At 35.7% G+C, this 19,455-nt stretch overlaps 3 protein-coding genes across 27 annotated transcripts; 2 read left to right on the top strand and 1 right to left on the bottom strand.

Annotated features, from left to right (window-relative positions):
- Positions 1-624: 624 nt before the first annotated feature.
- Positions 625-7,622, top strand: LOC306874269 (tRNA (adenine(37)-N6)-methyltransferase-like). Its single transcript, XM_079424179.1, has 6 exons — positions 625-871; positions 962-1,101; positions 1,362-1,536; positions 2,513-2,670; positions 5,340-5,888; positions 5,969-7,622. Exons 1-6 carry the CDS (start codon positions 783-785, stop codon positions 6,178-6,180), a joined length of 1,323 nt encoding a protein of 440 aa, XP_079280305.1. The 5' UTR covers positions 625-782; the 3' UTR covers positions 6,181-7,622.
- A 354-nt stretch (positions 7,623-7,976) lies between these two features.
- LOC306874276 (uncharacterized protein) lies at positions 7,977-10,671 on the bottom strand. 4 transcript variants are annotated; one of them, XM_079424214.1, is made up of 5 exons: positions 10,130-10,671; positions 9,963-10,029; positions 9,009-9,087; positions 8,521-8,843; positions 7,977-8,397 (listed from the first exon to the last, which is right to left on the bottom strand). In XM_079424214.1, the coding sequence occupies exons 2-5, from the start codon at positions 10,018-10,020 to the stop codon at positions 8,285-8,287; spliced, it is 573 nt and encodes a 190-aa protein (XP_079280340.1). In that variant the 5' UTR covers positions 10,021-10,029; positions 10,130-10,671; the 3' UTR covers positions 7,977-8,284. The 4 variants fall into 4 exon arrangements, with proteins under 4 accessions (XP_079280340.1, XP_079280339.1, XP_079280342.1 ...); XM_079424213.1 differs by having other exon boundaries at positions 8,997-9,087; positions 10,130-10,295; XM_079424216.1 differs by having other exon boundaries at positions 9,180-10,029; positions 10,130-10,258.
- Positions 10,672-11,072: 401 nt separating this feature from the next.
- LOC306874272 (acidic leucine-rich nuclear phosphoprotein 32 family member D-like) lies at positions 11,073-17,332 on the top strand. 22 transcript variants are annotated; one of them, XM_079424201.1, is made up of 9 exons: positions 11,076-11,352; positions 11,713-11,773; positions 12,730-12,949; positions 14,702-14,851; positions 14,935-15,057; positions 16,062-16,254; positions 16,357-16,478; positions 16,562-16,625; positions 16,725-17,332. In XM_079424201.1, the coding sequence occupies exons 3-9, from the start codon at positions 12,896-12,898 to the stop codon at positions 16,808-16,810; spliced, it is 792 nt and encodes a 263-aa protein (XP_079280327.1). In that variant the 5' UTR covers positions 11,076-11,352; positions 11,713-11,773; positions 12,730-12,895; the 3' UTR covers positions 16,811-17,332. The 22 variants fall into 22 exon arrangements, with proteins under 22 accessions (XP_079280320.1, XP_079280327.1, XP_079280318.1 ...); XM_079424193.1 differs by having other exon boundaries at positions 11,078-11,352; positions 11,713-11,836; positions 12,848-12,949; positions 16,728-17,332; XM_079424186.1 differs by having other exon boundaries at positions 11,204-11,352; positions 11,713-11,836; positions 12,848-12,949.
- Positions 17,333-19,455: the final 2,123 nt, after the last annotated feature.

Here is a 19,455-nt window from a genome sequence, read left to right on the forward strand (position 1 = left end):
CCACCTCTTTCAACCAGTGTTGTAAAATTAAGTATAACTCAACAAGCTCAAAATATAATATTATCAACACATTCAGTGGTACCTTAATATATATACTTAGTTGAATATTGATTTATCCAGTCCAGTAAAACAAGATGTACTTCAAGGCATGTTCGCAGATAATGTGAGTTCATGACCAGGTGAACAGGCCTTTTTACAAAATCATCCAATTAGCATTGCAAGGCTGAACAATAGGACATATTATGTAAATGTGGTCTCAGAGAGTGATAAAACAAGCAAACATGTGCAGGTTTATTTTAGTAGAGCTAACATTGATGTTCTAATATAACAACAGTGAATTATATATTTAAAAAGTGTGCAGTACTAAAATATTTTCCTTGCACCTTACAATGCAGAACTTAATCCTTATTTAAATTGACTTAAATTTACATTATTTAAATTGTCAATATTAAAATTGCTCGACCATTATTTTTTTTTTTTTAAAGAAATGTGTGTGAAATTAAAAAAAAAAAAATACTAAAGATTTTTTTTTTAAATATACGTATATAAAATGGCCCGTGTTGTTTGCACAGTGAACAGTAGGTGACAGTATGTCATTATGGTGCTCTATTTTCCAGTAACATACAGAAGAAGTGTTATTCTGTGAAAGTAGTTGGTCGTCCAACGGGTTTCCTCCCAAAAGCAAAACACTTGCTCGTACTGCAGCTGATGGAACAAACAAACCATTTTACCATAGCATCAAATATTCTCGAAAGTATATAAGGTTTTCAGCTACCACTAAAATGTCGCCTCCAGTATGTGGTTGTGCTGAACAAGTCAGAAAACTCACACAGCAGGCGTCAGTAATGAGAAGAGAGATAAAAAATCTCAGGTAGGTTTTTAAATCATAATGATTGCGGAATATGATTATCCTGAAAAGAAGTTTCCTCCATTCATTGATTGGTTTGTTGATCAAACACAGACAGCAGATGGATGGAGCCGTACGAGCACATAAGAAGCAGATGTCATCGCTTCAGTCCATGCTGACAGACTGTAAACATGAAGACAGATTACAATCACTGATCAAAAGCCCTTGTGAAATCAATCAATTATTAGAGCAAGGTAAAATACATTTAATACCTATATTGACCCACTTTTGATTCTGAAGTCTACTTTAGTAGACCATATTTAGGTTGCTATAAATGTTGTGTACCTTGTCATCATTTGAGAAAACTTTGTATAAACTAAAATGGCTGTCAGTGAAGAAAGAGCCCCTCTTTGGATCTAGTCGTTGCCATGTTAACTAGTCTAACTAGGACCCCTTGGTCACAGCTTAGTTTTCATGTGAAATAAACTGTATTTGTCTGTCTTTACGGTCTCAGGACGCATTCAGACGGTACCGATTGGATACATCAGCTCATGTTTCGCAGTCAAAAATGGCACTCCACGACAACCCACCATATGCAGTTCTTCTCGGGCCAGCTTAAAGATTGAACCCTCAGTCTTCAATAACCCTGAGCATTCTTTAGTTGGCCTGGAACAATACTCTCATATTTGGTATGTAGCAAATGGATGAAGAAACTCATTTGTGTGTGCACATCTCCTTTCCTCCTTGACTTCCTGTAAGATTTGTCAACTTTAACCACATACAGAACTCAAGAAATACATGCTGATATGATCATCTGGCCTCAGGAATAAAATAATAAGTCCTATATATATATATGTATAAAAGGGCCTGCACTTTTTCCTCTCCTATTTAGGTTGTTTAAAAGCAAATTACAGTTACAGACACAGTCACATTTGCAAAATTTTGATCCATTGTCAATAAGTCAACAATGTGTAAAACACAGTTCAAACAGAAGTCACTATTAAACCAAGCAGCTTCCTGTTGGTCACTGTGGAGAAGCCACATGACCAACTTGAACCCGTTTTGAAATCTGCATTGGAAAAACTTTCTCCTTGCAAAATTCCCGACTGAAAATGTGACCGCAGAGATCTCATTTTTGAAGGTTATGTAGCCTACCTTTTTTGCTCTTGTTTTTTTACTCCCAAGTGGAAGATACACAGATTTTTTTTTAAATGGGAAACTTACATATTCTTACACATACTATAATTAAAAAAAATGGTTTTAAGTTGCATTTATAATGTTCAGTCAAAAAACATTGTCAAAAGTCATTGTAACTTTTATGTGCATAGTTTTTAGAAATATGTTCATGTATACCTTCAAACCATGATATTTTCTTAGTTGCCATACCATGAAACTCCTGTACAATTGCAACCCTAGTAGAAAAGCACAATGTTCACAAGTCCTGGTAAACGTCAGACAGTTAAGACAATAGAGAGACTTATTTAATTGAAATAATTTATAAAAATATATTAAATAGCCATTTAGCATTTGGGACTGTAGATTATGGCAAATCAAATAAGAATGGGTTTCTAGACCGGTCTGACAAGTGAGCAGGCCTAATTAATGACAATTGAAAGTTCCGTATACATTTGTGTGAAGTGAACTCTCTTTCTTTCATGTTCTCAGGATTGTTTTCCTCTTCCATAAGAATGGGCAAATGAGCTACAAAGCCAAAGTAAAGCCACCCCGTCTGAATGGCAAGAGGGTGGGGGTATACTCCACCCGCAGCCCCCACAGGCCTAATGCTTTGGGACTGACCTTGGCTAAGCTGGAAAGAATCACAGGTACCACATGTTTACAAGACTTGAGTGACCTCTGGGACAGCGGCTCTCAACCAAGAGGCCGGGACCCACTAGCGGGTTTCAGAAAACTTCTGAGGGGCCATCGGATGCCCATTTTATACAAGTTGATTTGATTCTTTAGGGTCTTAATGAAAAGTCTATAACATACTTTGGTTAAAAATTCTCAATGGTAGTGTAAAAAACACCTTTTTAAACTTGTCAAAATCAGCTCTGTTTTCAGCACTCTGATCTAGTCCATGTTTCTTTAAATCTTAGGGAGCTCTGCTGACTCCGCCCCTCTCATCCATGGTGTGACAAGCAGACCATAGATATGTGTAGATACCATATTCGACCGCTCCAGATACGTTGACGCGTCAGCCATCTCGCATTCACCATAATAATCAATGAATATTCAAAGATATACAAGCGTATAACTTGCTGTTGTAGATACACACAGTCAATGCGCAGACCGTTCTAAAAATGGCGGATGGCTTATGTATCGTGGCCCATAAAAACAGTCCATAATGAGGCATCTAGGTATATATATCTATGGAGCATACTAAACTTCAGCTGCGAAACTGGCTAACTAGCACATTATTAGGAAAGGCGATTTGCAAAGATTCATAAAAAACCCTTATACTCACTTCTTCTGTAGATAAAGCTGGATCATGAATGATTCGGGCGAACAGACGCATTTATGTAGACCGGGGATCGGTGCATTCACTCAAAGTGAAAGTAATTTTAATCCTCTGCGACTTCAGCGGCTCAGATGTCAGGAGTAAATGATGACTGCTATATTCATTATTGCATCCAACAACTAAACAATTCAATCGCTTAATCGGAGACATCTTGTCTTCCCCTGCAACGGAGCTGACACAATGGCGGACAGCTCTCAGCTCAGTCAGGGCGGGTTTAAGGTAAGACGCTAGTGTCAATCAACTATCGTGGGAGGGGCCTGTACAGAACTACTTCATTCTGACAGGAATCTCAGAACAGCCTGATTTGAGAAATAGGGATTTAAAAAAAACCACTGGGTGGATTTTTATTATTATAGGATGGATGTGTACAACACTTCCAACAGACATTTATGTTCAAACAACTTAAAAAGTGAATTTTGCATCCGATGACCCCTTTAAAAAAAATAAAAATAAATCAAAACAACTAAAAATATAGATATTATTTTAATTATTTATTTGAAGAATCAGGGTTCCCAGTGTGTTGACAAACCTGAATATATGAGGCAAAGTAGCCTAATTTTATAAGTGTGGTCTTCTAGAACTGGAAAAGTCATACGAGTTAAAAATAAAAAAATAAAAATTATAATAATCTCAACTCAATGAAGTTTTTATATTGATTACACATTTCAGTTATGCTTAGCTCTAAATTATTTTATCATGTGTAAATAGAGTAAAAATAGTAAAAATGTTGTCTTTATGTAGTAAATCACCAACAGCTGGAAAAGTCATGGGATCGTTGAATATTGTTGTGGACAGTGGGGGGCCTCAGAGTCAAAAAGGTTTTTTTTTGAGAACCACTGCTCTATTAGATGATTATTATGTGTTGTTTGTATAATAATAATATATAACAACACTTAGATTATTGTTGTATTTATTAATATTGTGAATTAGCCTTTATTATTATAGTAATTTTGTAAGCAATTTTATATTACATTTTAAGTAATTTATATTTTGCTATGTGCTTTTAGCTTTTTTTTTATGTTTTTTTTTTTTATTATTATTATTGATTGTCTTTATTATTTTTTGTTTATTATTAACTGTTAGCTTTAAAGGGATAGTTCATCCAAAAATGAAAATCCTGTCATTAATTACTCACTCTCATGTCGTTCCAAACCCATAAGACTTTCCTTCATCTTCGGAACACAAATTAAGATATTTTTGATGCATTCCAAGAACTCTCTGACTCTCCCCGGCAGCAAGGATCCTAACACAATCAAGGCTCAGAAACGTAGCAAGGAGATCGAAAATAATCGAGAGTATCACATACATAAATAATATATGCAATGTATGTACGTGGATACGTTGTTTACGTTCAGATCAAAGCGGACGTTGCTGCTGACACAGAACAGCATACGTAGTTTACGTATGTGATACTCTATGGCACTATAGGGTGATGCGGAGGAGACAAATTGTTGAATAAAGTTGTTATTTTTGTTTTCTTTGCACACAAAAAGTGTTCTCGTAGCTTCGTAAAATTAGGGTTGAACCACTGATGTCACATGGATTATTTTAACGTTCTCCTTGCTACGTTTCTGAGCATTGATCATGTAAGGATCCTTCCTGTCTATGAAAGGGTCAGAGAGCTCTTGGAATGCATCAAAGATATCTTAATTTGTTCTGAAGATGAACGAAGGTCTTGCAGGTTTGAAACGACATGAGGGTGAGTAATTAAGTAATTATAGTGAGTAATTAATGGCAGAATTTTCATTTTTGGGTGAACTATCCTTTTAATTTACTTGCCTCAATCTCAAACAGTTTAACAGCACAACTATTGTAACATCAAGTTTGTCATAGTCAGTATGATAGTTTAGCATATGAAAAAGTGTTCTTTACCGTCATAAGATCATTAAATAATTTTGAGGGAACCTATAATTTGCAAGACCCTTTAACATGCTGGATATAGCAATAGTAATACTTGATCATTTGATTTTCAAGGGGATACACTTCACTTGTCAGGCATTGATATTATTGCTGGAACACCTGTGCTAGACATCAAGCCATATATCCCAGACTACGATTCTCCAAAAACAAGAAGAGATGATACCAACAGTGAATATAGACAAACATCACCATTCACAGACTCTCAGATGCCCCAAGTGATGGATCTAGACGAAGAACCAAACATCTCCGGGACATCATCTGAACCATCCTCAGAGCTCAGAGTTTGTCCAGCTGGACCTTCAGATTTCTCTCAGTCAGAAAGGTCTGGATCCAGTGATGTGACTGATGTGTTAGCAGAGGTTAAAAACTATGTCAAACAACAGCAGCTTTTCACTGAAAGTCCAGAAGACAAATGGACAGATTCTCCTGAATGCACTTCATTGTCAACCAACCGTTTAAGTTCATGCAGTCTTAAATTTGGATGTGAGGACTACAGTACTATCGCTGCCTGGGTCAGGGCACCTCCTGTCTGTAACCTAGACGTGCGGTTTACTGCGAGTGCTGAGAAAGAGCTCAAAGAGTTTGTTCCCTGCGACCATACAGGTATTAGATCTTTCTGATGCCTAAGGGTTTTTTTCTAATGAAGGCAGTTGTAATATTTCTAATTGATTTTTGATTCATAGACAGCACAAGACCAAAGTTCCAGTTCTTGAAAGGACCAGAAGAAGCAGTAGCAGCCATCAAAGGCATTCTGTCAGCTGACCCTAGATCAGTATATCGTCGCACACATTGTCAGGACCGCCTGTTCTTCTTCACCCTGGATACAGCTGACATCACCTGCTGGTTTGGAGATGGTTTTGCTGAGGTTGTAAGAGTCAAACCTATGCAGAGTTAACTCACAAATGTTATCTGAGATTTCTGTCAAATTCCCGCATTTTCAAGAATAAATACTAAGAGAGTTCACCGAAAAATTTAAATTCTGTAAACATTTACTTGCCCTCATATCTTTCTAAAACCTGTAAGACTTGATTTTTATGTGAAACATAAAAGGTGTTTTTTCTTTGAGAAATGTCCTTAAAATATTTTTCTCTATCTCCATAAAATGGAAGTCAGGGGTCACCAAAATTGTTTGGTACCATCATTCTTCAAAATATGGGCTTTTGTGTTCCACAGAAGAAAAAGTTAGTGACGTCATTTTCATTTTTGGGTGAATTATCTTTCAGTTTGTGTTATTGATTAATGATTAACTAAATTTAGTCTGTTGTTTGTGTGCACTAATAGCAACAGGAAATTACAAATATTGTCTCAAGCCAGACTGATTCAGTATCCTCAACTAATTTACTATTTTAAAAAAGATCATTTTATAACCTTCAATACAAAGCACATTAAGATATTTTTTATGGTTCACAGCAAAGATTTAAATGTTAACATAGTATCCTTAGCAAGCAACTGTATTGCTAGAATTTCATAGTTCCAACAATAATGTTTTTTTTTGTTTAATCTCACAGTTTGTATATGATTATTTATTACATTTTAATTTGTTAAATGTTTTCAGTGAAGTGCTGGGTTTATTAAAAGTGTTGTATGTATTTTTTGACATTAATAAAGCATAAAATACCGTGATATGTTTGCAGATACTGTATTTAGGAAAGATGCTGAGCTCACATACATGTTCCTCCACAAAACAATGCTGCAGCCATTTATTGTATACTTTGAAATGACTCTTCTGTGTCAGAAAGTCTGGTTTTGTTTCGGTCTGTGGGACTTTCACCCACTGCCAGATTAACTAGTATTATTTTGACACCCTGGGTGGCCAGTTGGCAGAAAACACAGCATATTGCAGCGATGGAAGCCAGCACAACTCTGTCAGAGTTTCCAGATTCTACCTGACCTGATCTAAAACCTTTATGACGAGAGAGATATTAAAATGCAGATAAATCAACTGCTGGGTAGTAACTGATTTACATGTAATCATATTCCAAATAAGTACTTTTAAGTAGAGTATATTATATTTTAAAATACAATGAGTTTGCAGTTACTTTTTTATGGATTATATGATTGCATTATTATTCACACAATGGCAGCAAATTTTTCATAATTTATTGATGCAGTGATTCCCAAATGTTTTTGTAAGTCAAACTCCTTAAAATAAAATAGTTTAGTTAATATCTAAATAATTTAACAATGGGATTCACCTTTAAAGTTCTCTGGTATTGGTTAATGGTCATAGTGTATAGTTTTATTTTCAATTTTGATATTTTACACCAGTGAAACACTGGTGTAATGTAATGTTTAATAAATTTCATGATGTTAATAAAACAAATTAAATCTCTTTTCTTTCTCTTTGTTTTTTTATATGAATATGGTATGTTTGATGTTAGTTTAAACTAAAGTTAGATAAAGTAATCTAAAAAGTTGTCAATACATTAGGCCTAAAATGAGTAACCTAGATTCCATTACCAGCTACAGTTTTCATCATGTAATCAGTAACTGACTACAATTTGTAAGTAATTACCCAGCACCGCAGCGTGTAAAGGCTTGTTTCCTTACATTGATAATTGCACTGGTTCCTGTCCTAAATCTGGCAGTACCCATTTCAACCGCTAGTTGCACCTTTAGCAAAAAAAATCTAATTTATTCCCATAGGAGCATGATGTTTTAGAATTCAGTGACGAGATGACTGTAGACAAAGACAAAATATAAAACAAATTTATTTTAAAATAGTCAGTTGTACAAACTAGAAGATTAGTCATAATACAGGCTTAGTCCTTGTTGCTTTAAAAGAACACAAAAGTACTATATTGTAACAATTTCAGGTTTTTATTTTATTAACAATATGTCTAGAATGGTTTTTATTTGACAGAGTACTGATAAGTGGCATATATATACATGGAGACATGAACATTTTTAATAAATATACATTTGTTCTTGTTTTGGGTTTAGAAATCCTTTGGAATTGTAAATTAGATCAAATTCATTTTTCTGTAGAAAGGAGACACTCAGATGATTAAATTCTCAGATAGACTCTCTGGTTGAGAAGCAGCAGATGCTGGAGGATATGCTGGCATTGAGACTTGACTGTTCAGGTCAGCACATGGCTGCTCGTCATCACCTAAAATCAATGGACATTATTCATTTGTTCTTACAAATAAATAAAATGCTTAATTTTTTAATGAACCACCCATTAATTAATGAAGACCCCTGTTGAAAACAAAATGGACATTTCTGCAAATACCTGTATCAATGATAAGGCTTTTTTGAGGCATGTCTTCCTCCTCATCAGGCCCTAGATCCTCGATCAGAAACTCCTCCAGAGGTTTTTCACTAAATGTTTCCACAGGCATCAGCTCTGTTTGTGGCTCATCTGGTACTAAAGGCACTGTATCTGCTATTGTGAGTAATACAGGTTCTGTGATAGGAAGTGTGACAGGAGAAGGATCTGTTTCCTGAGCCAGGCCGAGATCTTCTGGAATAACTACAGGCAGTTCTTTCCTTGGTCGACCTTTCCTTCCTGGGGTACCACTGGTCTTATTTTTCACTCTTTTAAGGCTTTGTCCCCTGCATTCAAAAATAAGAGACATTATTTGAATGACTAATCCAAATGTGTGCATTTACATCATAATATCACAATGTCATATGAATTGAAAAATAAATAAGTGCTCTAGGCCTTTTCCAGTGCTTTTTATTGGCCAAATTCAACACTAGCTTTACCCATAAACCCACTGGTTGATTGCCTTTTCCTCTGCCTCAGCCTTTCGTTTCTTCAACAGGTCTCTGTCTCTCAATCGCAGCCGAATTCCACCTACCAAACAAACAAATCACTCACTCCTTTGCCGCTTTGCCTGCTGCAGGTATTGCAGTTTATTTTGTAACATGAGCTAAGGTAAAACCAACCAGAATTCATGAGTGTATGTAAAGTCCCTCATTGCATGTTTCAGAAGAAATGTAGATACATTGGTACAGATAAGAATCACGTCAGTTATGGTTGTTGCCAGCAAACAAAAATATATTCTAAGAACATTTTGCTAATGTTCTCATTATGTTCTAAAATCATTATTTATTGAGGTTCTCTGAACAAACAAAATGCCTGGGTTTTTTAATCTTTAAGTTTTTTTGTTTTTTAGGGAATATTCCATTTTATTATTTTGCAAACATAATGGGTTTGTTCATTTTTAATGTTCTTAAGTATTAACATTTAAAAACATTAGTCGAGTGTCCAACTAAAAGCGTTTTAGAAAAAAACATTCCATGAGTACTGTATTCTTAACGTGTTTGTGCCAATGTTACTGATATTGTGCCAATGTTCTCATCATTTTGTGAGAACCTTGCCACAGCGATAAACAAACTTCTGAGAATGTTCCCTGTTAGCTGGATTCCAACTTCAGCATTGTTGCAAGATCTTTCAAATATCTAATCGCTGATAATAAAATGTAACAAAATTTACATAAATGTCATTTTTAAAAATGCAGACCAAATTAAAGAACTACTCATTTTTCTGTTTTCTGTTTATCATCTGATAAAATGTTTCATCCAAAACTTTTCATCAAAAAATTTTTATATTTTTTTTCTATCTACTGTCACTAATGGACAAACAAATTCATAATGGGGGGAAAAAAATCAAGAAAGCGTGCTCTTTTAAAAGTGATTCATTATAAAGTTTTAAATCAAAAGTCATACCTTCATTAGAATCTTTTACTTCAGATGGCGGGATCTCTTTCTCTAATGTCTCTTCCATTTTGTTGTCCTGTCACATGAATATGAATTATTGAAATGACAAGGCTGAAAAAATGTTGCCCCTTTTTTTTTCCTGCTGCTAAGAGAATAATTATCTGGTTAAACATTACCGTAGTGCTGGGAGAGTTCTTGCAGTTGTGCTCTTATCTTATTTGCAAAGGTGGAGAACTTGGCACAATACTCACAGAAGAAAGTAAAAAAAGGAGGTCATGGCTCTGCATTTATGTGACTGTTTGTCTGTCGTCATGAGAGATGACCGCTATTCCTAATATGGTCAAGGGCCATAGACAAACATGGAGCTAAATCATTATTAAAAAAATAATAATACTAATACTAACAGAGATTAACATTAGATTTAAATCTGCTATTGGTCAAGGCAAAGAATGGTATCATGGTACAGTATAATAAAATAAATATATTTTATTTAAAAATAAAATAAATGGTACCCATATGGTCTATTCACATATTAATGAATCCTTGTTGGACTCTTTGTAGTTTGAAGACACCACAGTTAAAAACTTCCCATCCACAATAAACTATCCCTTTTCAAAGTGATAAAAAGAAAAAAATGATGCTGACATTAAAGGTGTTTCTGCATTCGGTATTTCCATGTTATTTGAATACTCAAAAGGGCTGCAAAGTGCCTGCCCTCTCTGGCCACTCATACATAACCATTTTATCTCTGCTGCTCACTTTCTGGGCGTTCACAATCATATCACAACATATTGAGGTCTGCTCTCCCACCATTAAGTAGATACTGTGCATCAACAGCCTTGAACAGCTCTGAGGTCAATGAATTAAATATCACCACAGACATTCAAAATTTATCCTATTAAAATAATTTAACATTTATTTATAAATTTGTTACACTTTTCACGACAGATTATTATCCCCTAGTTTTCTTCTCTCCTACTGTTATAATTTGGTTAACCTCCACCATTGTAACAAAATAACAGCAACACTGAACAGTATTTTAATTTCGAGATGCCTACAGAACAGTTGAAGCATGTGTGGGATATTGCATTATTCTTCATGAAGACAAGCCTCCAGTTCCTTGTAGGATGAGGTACATGTTCAAAGATGTCAGTATAGTCAGAGAGGCCATGGAAGGTGTTTGACTCTACCCTGTTAAAAAAAAAAATGTTTTGCAGCTTATTTTGAGTTGTTGTCATCCTGGAGCACATGGAATATCATGAGAGAATATGCATCGTGTACAATCAGCCTCATCTTTGGCCAGAACGCAACTGTGCAGTCACTGGACTACGATAGAAATAAGATGACTTCACAGTTACAAATCTCCTACCATGTTGGCATACAGTGCTGGTTAAACCAGGTAAGGGGTTCTCAAAGGTGCAAATTTGATGTACTTTTGTGTTATTTACCAACAAATCTGGGAAATTTGAGTGTCTTAGGTGAGCTTTGACCTCTGTTCATCTTTGTCAGTTTGTTCATGTCTAGCAAATGGAGTGAATATTTTCTAAATGGTTTCTCTTGAAATATTTAAGAAATGTAAAGTTTAAGACATTTAGAGTTGCAGTTGACTCTGTGTGGCCCCTTTGGTTCTCGCTGTCTCAAGATGCTTATAGCTCTCATTGCTAGTTTGTGTTTAACGTAATGTGACTTTCCTTTGCATATACTTTTGTAACCGTTATAAGTTATTACCCCTTAGTTCCATATAAATTTTGTCTCTAAGATTGCAGGATGAGAGAGACCTGACAATGCAGAAACAAGAAACAAAATGATGCCCTCTTCTGGCAAGTTCCTACACAGCAAGTGAACTTGTTGAACAGCACACAATGTTTATAACATTAACACAGGTTAAACAAATAGAAACAATATATAAAACAAATATATTTTTATTTTTTGCAATATATACTGTATGTATAATTTAAATAGTATAAATTATAGAAACCCCTCATTAAAAAAAAATGTTTTGTGGCATGTTATAAGAGTTTGTTGTCTCTCTGAATAGCAAGAACATGAAACTAGTTTCAAAGAGAGAAATGTTGTTCATTTAGAATCATTTAATAGTGGGTTTAATCTGTATAAAGTGGTTTGATTCCCAGACACAGATTAAGCATCAACCTAATAAAATAAATTCATGTATAACCTATAAAAAAGTCATATAGGGAAATGTCTTATTAAAATAAGACATCACATCTATATATATTTTAGATAATAATATAGTGGATGGGAAGATAACACTCCATTTGGCAATATGAAAAAAGCTGAATATGCAATTATTTCTTTTGTGAAACATTTATAGTTTAAGGAATATCTTGCTGTCTATTTTTAAACATATTATTTGCATTAATCACATGTAGGCTGGCTAAGCTAGAATAACGTGTAACTTGATGTAACAAAGAAAATGCAATGATGTTGAGGTTAACGCGTTTTATTGCAGATACACCATCAAATAATGACGAGGTCATTTTGTCCAACACAGATAAAAACAGGGTCCTGTGTTCCCTAGATGATGCATGCATTTTAAAAAATATAATATACATTATTTATTATGTAAACAATAAGGTACATAGAATTAAACATATATGGCACATTTCCAACAAATTTGACTTGAATTACAACATTGAGACAAACTTTTGGTGTCTCATAGCCTACTGTAATGCAGCACTGTTTGATCTGGTGCTTGTGTGACTGCAGAGGGCGTCGTTGGCCAGAGATGGCGCTATTGAGTATATATTTGTTTCAGTGCCGTTTCCCTCCATGGTTTCTGCTCTCCCAGAGTAACTTGGCGCTGGGCTCAGATCATTATACAGTCCCATATTCTCCCTCCATTAAGGCATCTTTCTACCTTTTGAGCTGAACAGAAATTCCTCCAGAACCCAAGAGGGAAGAGTCCAACTTTGAGGGGCGATATGGACATGAAAAAGAGGATTCATTTGGAGCTGAGGAACAGGACACCATCTGATGTGAGTAACGTAATTTTGAGCCAAACCTTTAGTTTTGTTGCCCAGCCATGCTAGCTGTGCTACTTTCTACTTCCACTGACCTGTGTGTAGTTTAATGTTAAGCACATGGGTGTAATACCCCTGGTACAGAGTTAGACGAGAAAGTGCTGCGTTTATATTCACAGCATTATGTTCATTCGTCTGTTTTGATATGAAATGATCCAGACTGAGTAGTTAGTTTGGAAAGCTTAAGCCATTATTGCAGCATTTTAAGCCCCCCATGCTGGATGTGTGTGTGTTCGTGATCTGGCTCGCGTTTATGCTCAATATTCGCTTATTTTAACATCGGCGTGATAGATATGGATGGTTTATTTCACTGTGGTGGCCATGTTTGTTGCTAACATGAGGCGCCCTTTATTACAGGCACTTAAAGTAATAAACCAGCTATACTCTGAAGATAGCCATACACTAACACATTTTCTTAAATACGGTCACATTTTGGTCTCCATCACTATAAAACACAGATCCTCCTTTGCTAGGATGTTCTGGTATAGTAATAATAAGACCACCCGTTCAAAAATAGAGTAAATATATAATTTGACGAACATACACTCGAATTATTAATTGTATTCTAAAGGGCACGGAGGCTTTCCGGTTATATAAATAAACTGAGATTTAAAATAAATAAATAAAAGTTTGCCAATTTGCGAAGAGATGCTCAAAAGTCATCTTAAACATATAGTATTTATCACATGTAACGTTATTCGTTAATAAGATCGTGTTGAATTATTGTTACTCGCTGCTGTGAGGCGCTGATTCCCGCCATTACTCCCCACTACCGATTAAACTAACGCTTATACTCAATAAACACTCGCTCTGATGATTTCCCAACGTTTTTAAGACATAATGTGTAACATAACGTGTGCTAAGACGGAAGGAGAGACGAAGTAAATAGAAGCTAACGATACATGTGCTAGTTTGGTTGATCAATCCGGCGGAAATGTTTAAGTTCAGTTTTAAGATCTAGTAAACGTCGCGTAAAATATTATCCTGTGCCATGAATAACAGCATAGAGTCAGGTTTTCAAACGCAGCGTTGAGCTTTGGTTAATGTGTAGAGTTTTTCTGTCCATGTAAGTTAGTCTCTCTGAGGAGGCGCCATGTTGTCAAGAGAGAAAGAAACTCTCCATTTTCGTCTCACTAATTTCCGCTCTGGCTTCGTCTCTCGCAGCAGGAATACGCCATGGACACATCGCTCCCATCCTACACAAGCTCATAAATACCCTCCATTTGCAGTTTGTCACACAAAATGTCAGAAAAGACCGTGGTGTCTTTAGGATATGTCCATGTTGTCTGGCTGTCGGCGTGTAATCTGCTGTTTTCTCATTGGTGACTCTGCGACAGTCAGAGCCACAGGGCCATACAACAACAGCAGAACCGCTTAGCAAACATTATACACTGCTTTTCAGATTAGTTTCTTGACTAAACTCTTGTCGACCGCGTATGGCAACTTAAAAGCCCCAAAACATTTTAAAAACAAATGTATTTCAAAGGGTCACCGCCTTGTTTTTTTCCTCAGTTGAAAAACTTTTTTTTAACCAGCATAGTTTGTCGCCTCCATTGAGTAACGCCCATGTTGTCCAACGTGTCCAACTCCCCTGCCTGCAACAGTTTGAGTTGTTGTTCTTATGATTCCGTATTGTTGTTGTTAAACCTCATTGCTAACACATTTCTAATAGTATTTATATTTTCCTCTTATGTTGGTTGTTTCTAGGTACGAGAACTTGTCCTTGACAACTGCAGATCAAATGAAGGGAAAATTGAAGGCCTCACAGCAGAATTTGTTAATCTTGAGTTTCTAAGTTTGATAAATGTTGGTCTTCTTTCGGTCTCCAACCTCCCTAAACTCGGAAAACTTAAAAAGGTAATCAGTGTGTGTTCTAGTCTCTGTTAACAGTGTGCAATATTATCTAAGTTGTGTTCTGATATGCGTTTGTTCATTTTCAGTTGGAACTCAGTGACAACAGAATCTCTGGTGGCCTTGATGCTTTAGCTGAAAAACTCCCCAATCTCACACATCTAAACCTAAGTGGCAACAAACTGAAAGACATCAGCACATTGGAACCCTTGGTTTGTACAGACTTCCTGTCTTATAAATTTGCATGTAGTTTACAGCTTAACCCTATAAAGCCTACTGTAAAATATTTTATATGCACATTTCTAATTATCAATGTGATCAAAAACTGCTGAAAAAACCTGTTGTACACTTCAGGTCTTCAGTGTATTTTGTGCATTGAAATCTTAAATTATTATTATTATGTATTTTTATAGATTTTTTTTAAATAAAGTAAGTGTAAGAAGAAATGTTATGCTCTTATGAATATTGTTAGATGAACACTTACTGGACTGAAGCAACTTGGGTTTACTTGATTATCCATACATACTGTTTTAGAAATATCATGTTAAATTTGGAGTGTTAAATACTATGCAAACATTTATACATTTTATTGCACTGAGCATAAAGCAAAGCATTTAAATATCATTATACTAAGACATTATTGGGGGAGATATAAAATGCATGTAAATATCTTTTTTTTTTTTGTTATAATTAATCTGCTAGACTGTTATAAAGATCTCATTGATTTACAGTACAAGCTGTTAGAAGTTCATCTAACTTTTGGTCATATAAATATTGGCAACTGCACCAAATAGAATATTTCTGTGCAGTTTGGGTCTCTAAATAAAATGTGTGTTTTGGAGTATGAGCTCCGTGGTCTTCTGTTATACTAAATGAGCCATAAAAGCCTGATGTATCAACAGAAAGAAAGAAAAAATAGTGTCTTTAAAGGTATAATAAACTGTTTCATTAAAAAAAAAAATATATATATATATATTACTTATTATATGTCAGGCTTTACAGGGTTAAAGCAGCAGGTCACCCAAAAATGGAAATTACCCTCATGTCATTCCAAACCTGCAAGACTGACTTCTGCGATTGAAAAGATGATATTTAAAATATCTTATGATATGCCCTCAGGTGTGCAATGAAATGATTTAGCTGTGCTTAATTTTGATGACAGTATAACACAAAATGGAATTGTACAGTTATGTGGTTGATCTGTTCACTTTGGCAGAAAAAGCTTGACCATTTGAAGAGTCTCGACCTTTTCAATTGTGAAGTCACAAACTTGAATGACTATCGGGAAAGCGTCTTCAAGCTCCTTCCACACCTCACATATCTAGATGGCTACGATATGGATGACCGCGAGGCGTCGGACTCTGACGGAGAAGCTGATGGAGATGGGGTCGATGACGATGATGATGAGGGTTGGTGTGGCCAGCCTTTTTTTTTTTTTTAATGTTTCAGTGTTTGAACAACTGGAGTTTTTGGGGGGTTAGCAATGTTCGTTAATATCACTTTAAATACAGAAGGAGAAGAAGAGGAGGATGAAGATGGAGAGGAGGAGTTTGACGAAGAGGAAGATGATGATGACGATGAAGATGAGGTTGAAGGCGAGGAGGATGATGAGGATGGCAGTGGAGAGGATGAGGTACAAGTTCAGTTTTATGTGTTGCTTATGGAAACTAATAACACCGAACAGCTGATTTAATTACATGGGCTTGTTGGTTTCAGGAGGAAGACTTTGGTCAGGATGGAGAAGTAGAGGATGATGAAGATGATGACGATGACGATGAAGGTGAGTTGTATTGGAATGACCACTTTTTTAAATTTTATGACTTGGTTTGCATCCTTTGGTGTGTGTGTGTTTATGAAGTAATTGTTTCGTCTCGCTCAGAAGAAGAGCAAGGAGGCAAAGGTGAAAAGAGAAAACGAGAAGCAGATGATGAAGATGATGACGACGACGATGAGGAGGACGATTAAGAGCCAGTGAACAACCGTTACCAATCCTACCCTTTCCTTCCTTTTCAACAACTTGGCTATCCCATCAACCTTTCTACCCCTCCACAACTCCCCCTTTACCCAAGCGCTAAGCTCCCTGTGGGGGCAAGACTGTACCGGACGGGTGGAGCTGTTCATATGGAGCCTAAGAGCTGAATGAAAGCCTTCTGGATCGGTGGCTTACTCAGCATTCCACAAGTCCACTGTCAATCCCCTGCCCGTTTGTTTCAAAACCTCTGGGGACTTTGGGGACTGGTATTTAGTTTTGGGTCTGTGATTTTAATATTTTGTTGAAAGTGTTTTTTTTTGTTTTTTTGTTTTTGTTGACATTTCCTCCCCCTTTAGTTTTTGTTCCAAATTTCCCAATAAGATTGCTATAGCAACTGTGTGACAAGCAGGCCATAATTTTAGTGTGGCAGCCTGTGGCACAAATCAAGGTTGTAGCTACATTTTTACTTTCTGTAAGACAAAAACTTTGTAAATAAAATAACATTTTGTGCTTTGCTCACTCTCCTATTTCTCTGTCCTTTGTCTTAACATTTATTTGAAGACTGACGATGAGTATTTGAGAGACCCATGTCTGTCTTAAGACAGTTATTGCCTGATACAATAAAGTCGCAGCTGATCATTTTCAATAGATGCACAGTTTAATATTGCTTGTTTTCATGTTGCAGTTCCTTATTTTCTATTTTCATTTTATTTTTGTGAATACAATCAAAGCAACAAAAAAGTCAGAAGAGATTGTTTTATATATATATATATATATATATATATATATATATATATATATATATATATAACATAGGTCTTGAAGTGCTCAGGTCTAAATGGCTTTGACTAATAATTTGTAATATGTGACCCTGGACCACAAAACCAGTCTTAAGTCGCTGGGGTATATTTGTAGCAATAGCCAAAAATACATTGTATGAGTCAAAATTAGATTTTTATTTTATGCCAAAAATCATTAGGACACTAAGAATCATGTTCCATGGAAATATTTTGTAGATTTCCTATTGTAAAAATATCCAAACTTAATTTTTGATTAGTAATATGCATTGGTAAGAACTTCATTTGACAACTTTAAAGGCGATTTTTCTCAACATTTAGATTTTTTTGCACCCTCAGATTCCAGATTTTCAAATAGATGTATCTTGGCCAAATATTGCCAATGGAACAATACATCAATGGAAAGCTTATTTATTCAGCTTTCAGATTGTATAAATCTCAATTTTGAAAAATTGACCCTTGGGGCTGGTTTTGTGGTGCAAGGTCACATGCAGTGATAAGCTTATATAGTCATAAATATCAAAGACTCTTTCTTTAAAAACAAATCACAAGTGTTCTCAGAAGATGCATGTTGGTAAATCTGTGTTAATGTTTGATCAAATCCAATCAACAATCAGCTGATAAATATAGTATTTAATGTACAAAGGGAGGAAGTGCTCAAATGGTATCAATTTATAATGAAATGAACTCCTATAGTTCTACAAATGATCCTGTCATATTTGACATATTTCATGGGACATTAGCATAGTCCAAACAAATTACTGAAAAGCTGAACAATATTTTGATGATGCACTTTAAAACTGGTATTGTTTATAAACATTTTTGTAAAATCTAATGGAGTTTGGGGCTAGTTGTACTCCAGTGGATATTTCCCAGGATTTGATTCATTCAGTTTCTGCATAAACCCAAACCTGAATGCCTTGAGTAAAAACAGCTATAGAATATTTTCAGTTGTTTGCCCAGAAGAAAAAGATACAGTTCATGTATAATGACTTTTTGTAACAGGTGGGGTAATTTTTCACAAAAGAAACCTACAATTAAATGGCTATTAAAAGCTTTATTAGCTAAATGTGATCAGTAAAACAGTTGTGAAACCTTTTATGGAAGTTATGATTTAGTTTTTTGTTTATTGTTTAAAGTAGGTTTGAAGACAAATTAATTCCAAATTACCTTCACTTTCTGTAACTGGTGAAAGTGAAGTGACATACGGCCAAGTATGGTGACCCATACTCGGAATTCGTGCTCTGCATTTAACCCATCCAACGTGCACACACACAGCAGTGAACACACACACACCGTGAACACACACCCGGAGCAGTGGGCAGCCATTTATGCTGCAGCGCCCAGGAAGCAGTTGGGGGTTCGGTGCCTTGCTCAAGGGCACCTCAGTCGTGGTATTGAGGGTGGAGAGAGTGGTTAGATATAAATGAATTTGAGTCTTACAATAAGGCTACAATGAAGTGGTTGTGTTTCCTCTCGCAGCACATGAGGGCACCGCATCTTTTGGTAACTGTCAGTGGTTAACACAGAAATGTGTAGCTGTGTGTGCAGGGATCACGTAGAACAAACATCCTACAGGTCACAATACAGTCCCACTGGTATCCACATACAGTACTTGTCCTGTTGAATTTCTTAACATCCTACAAGAAATAATATAGTATATATATACCCATTGTAAAATGTTTAGATGGTTTGTTAAGGACTTATTACTATTGTACTGCCATTTTCAGTGGGCTATTATATTTATGGTAAGGAATCATGGAGGACACATCTGCAAGACTACAGCATTCTTATAAACACAGACAAACTGGCAAGGCTACAAATTACACCTATAGGTTCTC

Source organism: Barbus barbus, assembly GCF_936440315.1.
Source record: "Barbus barbus genome assembly, chromosome: 8".
Taxonomy (NCBI): Eukaryota; Metazoa; Chordata; class Actinopteri; order Cypriniformes; family Cyprinidae; genus Barbus; species Barbus barbus.

Coding starts and splice junctions, on each gene's coding strand:
- LOC306874269 (XM_079424179.1), top strand. CDS start 783: ATGTCGCCTCCAGTATGTGGTTGTGCTGAACAAGTCAGAAAACTCACA. Junction 872..961: donor AGAGAGATAAAAAATCTCAG/GTAGGTTTTTAA, acceptor GATCAAACACAG/ACAGCAGATGGATGGAGCCG. Junction 1,537..2,512: donor GAACAATACTCTCATATTTG/GTATGTAGCAAA, acceptor TCATGTTCTCAG/GATTGTTTTCCTCTTCCATA.
- LOC306874276 (XM_079424213.1), bottom strand. CDS start 10,020: ATGGAAGAGACATTAGAGAAAGAGATCCCGCCATCTGAAGTAAAAGAT. Junction 9,088..9,962: donor AGTAAAAGATTCTAATGAAG/GTATGACTTTTG, acceptor TTTGTTTGGTAG/GTGGAATTCGGCTGCGATTG. Junction 8,398..8,520: donor AAGCCTTATCATTGATACAG/GTATTTGCAGAA, acceptor CATTGATTTTAG/GTGATGACGAGCAGCCATGT.
- LOC306874272 (XM_079424183.1), top strand. CDS start 11,212: ATGAGAGAATATGCATCGTGTACAATCAGCCTCATCTTTGGCCAGAAC. Junction 11,353..12,847: donor TACAGTGCTGGTTAAACCAG/GTAAGGGGTTCT, acceptor TGAGCTGAACAG/AAATTCCTCCAGAACCCAAG. Junction 14,852..14,934: donor AACTCGGAAAACTTAAAAAG/GTAATCAGTGTG, acceptor GTTCATTTTCAG/TTGGAACTCAGTGACAACAG.